The sequence below is a fragment of the Electrona antarctica genome (assembly GCF_951216825.1).
Source record: "Electrona antarctica genome assembly, chromosome: 9".
Classification (NCBI taxonomy): Eukaryota; Metazoa; Chordata; class Actinopteri; order Myctophiformes; family Myctophidae; genus Electrona; species Electrona antarctica.
In genome coordinates, this window is record NC_136790.1 from 55,327,525 (window position 1) to 55,330,754 (window position 3,230).

At 48.1% G+C, this 3,230-nt stretch overlaps 1 protein-coding gene across 1 annotated transcript in view; it reads left to right on the forward strand.

Moving 5' to 3' along the window:
- grk6 (G protein-coupled receptor kinase 6) overlaps positions 1–3,230 on the forward strand; it is a gene marked incomplete at its 3' end in the record, with an annotated part of 25,111 nt that extends 21,881 nt beyond the window's left edge. The window contains exons 15-17 of the mRNA XM_079510813.1: positions 2,267–2,404; positions 2,872–3,006; positions 3,168–3,230. Of these exons, the coding sequence (XP_079366939.1) occupies positions 2,267–2,404; positions 2,872–3,006; positions 3,168–3,230 (336 nt within the window). The remainder of the gene's footprint in view (positions 1–2,266; positions 2,405–2,871; positions 3,007–3,167) is intronic.

Below are 3,230 nucleotides of genomic sequence, written 5' to 3' on the forward strand. Positions count from 1 at the left end.
TAGCATGGGAAGATCATCTGACTTGTGATCCAAGATGGCATCCGAAAGTGCACGTCGCTCATCAGCTGGCACCTCTGGGCGGCTGTGGCTCAGGAGGTAGAGCAGGTCGTCCAATGATCCATGGGTCGGCGGTTCGATTCCCGGCTTTTCCTGTCTACATGTCGAAGTGTCCTTGGGCAAGACACTGAACCCCAAATTGCTCCCGATGTGCTGGTTGGTACCTTGCATGGCTTCCGCTGCAATCGGTGTATGAATGTGTGTGTGAATGGGTGAATGTAATGCACAATCTATGTAAAGCACGTTCAGCACGTAACCTGCCCAGGAACGGTTGTTCGGCGTTGGCAGTAATGCAGCGGTACAATGGGTCACTGTATTTGTGCGGCAATCCTGCAGATGCCTAAACAAGGTAACCTCTGGTGAGCGTGAGGACTCCACCTTGAGGCCAGTGAAAATGTGGCTGAGGATCACCTCACCAATGTGATGCTGGCACAGGGCCAGAGCAGTGGTCTACCAAGTGAGAGCTGGATGGCAATGCAGGCTGCTGTGAGATGGCCTGTGTTTGATGCAGTGTTGTCAAATGCCATGTTGACAATCTGGTCGGCACAGCACCACTCCTGCAGTAGCTTACATGTCAGCCTGGCAATGATCTCTACACACACCTCGTCTTTACCCTTTTGTATATGCTGGCACGCCAAGCAATTTCAGCTGCTCTGCATCTCCAACCACCACTGTCAAACGCTCCTCCAACTGGCGCACATTGCTTAGCGTCGGTGTCAACTTGCCGTCCCAGTGCAGGGTGCACATAAGAGTTGGTGTCCACTGCTTGTGGTGTTCTTTATTGACAGCCTCCAGCACTTGCGCTGTGATCGATCTACTGTTGTGTATGATGCTGAAATCATTTCACAATTACTGCCCGACTCTGTGATCTGGGCACACATGAAGGCAGCCTGCTGCTGCATTGGTGTGATCTTCAACCGTGTAGCCAGTGACATAAGACTCGGCCGTAGATGCTGCATGGAATGACCTCACACTCTACCACAACCTGCACACTTGCTTACAAGTCTGTTGATGAGGGCATTGCAATATCAGCCATGAAAGCACTGGAGAGGCACCTCTGGTACCTGACTGCTGAGATGCTGCCCCTGGCACTCTTCAACACCAACGTACCAGCTGAAGAGTGACGTGTACTTGCGGATGCCATCTTGGATAACAAGCCGGATGATCTTCCCATGCTAACAGCAGCGCTTTGGCACTGGTGCAAGCCAAAGTTTCCAGTCCTCTCGCCGACCACCAGGCTGTCCAACATTGCCAACCCAGACTGCTGGTTCGGTATACACCGGCTGCAGATCGATCCAGCATTTATCTCACTCAATGTAGAGGATTGGGCTATCATTCCAGGCAGGTGTGGTGACTGGTGAATGTGTGTGCTATCAACGTTGTCAATGACTGCGCCGAGCATGGGGTCAAACTCACAACAGTTTGTGGCAGCAGTGAAGAGTGAGCAAGATCTGCAGAGGTCCTGCAAGCAGTTGAGCATTATCGCTGTGAGCAGCCCAATCTTAGCTGCTGCAAGCGCCAGTTGAACATGAACACAGTGAAGGACTAAGACTCCATTTTCAAACATTTTTCAGTGATGATTTAAATGAAAATGTAATGTTTATTCTTAAGTAAACACATTTAGCTCTTTCCAAAAACATCTTCTCAAAAACTATTTGTTGTAAACTTGATGAATTTACGTGTTATGTTAATATAAAATGGGAGTTATAAAAGGACCGAAAATTGCACTTTTACCCAAATTTGACATGCTGCGTTGGACCTGTAAATCACCATATATTGAACAAATATTTTGCACATGTTCTTAAAACATGAAGTGGCACATTTTATCAAAGGAACAGATCAGGAGGTTAAACTTGCAAATTTTGATGCACCCTAACGCACACACACACACACACACACACACGCACGCGCGCGCGCACACACACATTCACACACCTTTAACATAGATTGTGCATTACATTCACACATTCACACACAGATGGCGGAGGAAACCATGCAAGGCACCAACCTGCACATCAGGAGCAATCAGGGGTTCAGAGTCTTGCTCAAGGACACTTGGACACTGACTCTGCAATTTTCGTATTCATTTTCGGTGTGTGTGTGTGTGTGTGTGTGTGTGTGTGTGTGTGTGTGTGTGTGTGTGTGTGTGTGTGTGTGTGTGTGTGTGTGTGTGTGTGTGTGTGTGTGTGTGTGTGTGTGCGTGCTCCAGTCTCAGTCCATCTACTGTAAGGACGTGTTGGACATAGAGCAGTTCTCCTCAGTGAAGGGAGTCCATCTGGAGGACAAAGACCAGCTGCTCTACGCCAACTTCTCTACGGGCTGCGTGTCTATACCCTGGCAGAATGAGGTGCACGCACACACACACACACACACCCACGCACGCACGCACGCACGCACGCACGCATGCACGCACACATGCTGGTCACAACCTAAGACAGAGAGAAAAGCCTGGTTAACAGAAAACAAGCAAATAGAACATTAACTTTCACAATACAATATGAAAATACTGTCATACCGGTCAAAATGTACAGTATTAAATGTGTCCGTGGTGTGTGTGTGTCGAGATGGTTCGTGTCAAGATAATAGTCACATTTTGTATATTTTTTCTATGTGTCCCTCATTTTGTGACATGCAGTCACATACTGTGCAGCCAGATGTGCTGCAGGTCCTTCTCCTAATACAATGAGTTGTTTGTCATTGTCATGTAGCTCTTTAAAATTTGGGATCAACAACTCAAATCTATTAAAATATTCGGTTCTTATATTATTATATTTATTACATTGTAATGTAATAAATATCTCTCTCTCTCTCCAGATGATAGAGACAGAGGTCTTCTCCGATCTGAATGTTTTTTATCAGGATGGTTCGTTGACCTCTGACCTTGACTGGAGACGTCAGCCCCTCCCCCCTCCCAAACGCCCTTTAATGCAGAGACTGTTTGGAGTCCAGGTTGGTGTGTGTGTGTGTGTGTGTGTGTGTGTGTGTGTGTGTGTGTGTGTGTGTGTGTGTGTGTGTGTGTGTGTGTGCGTGTGCGCGCGCGCGCGCGTGCGTGCGTTCACCCATTTATTTAGCAGCGTCTCTGATGGTCTGCCCTCTGTCTCCCCCTGTAGTGCTGCTGTGGTAACTGCAGTGACTGTGACAGCGACGACGAGCCAGAGCCCACCAGACTGTGA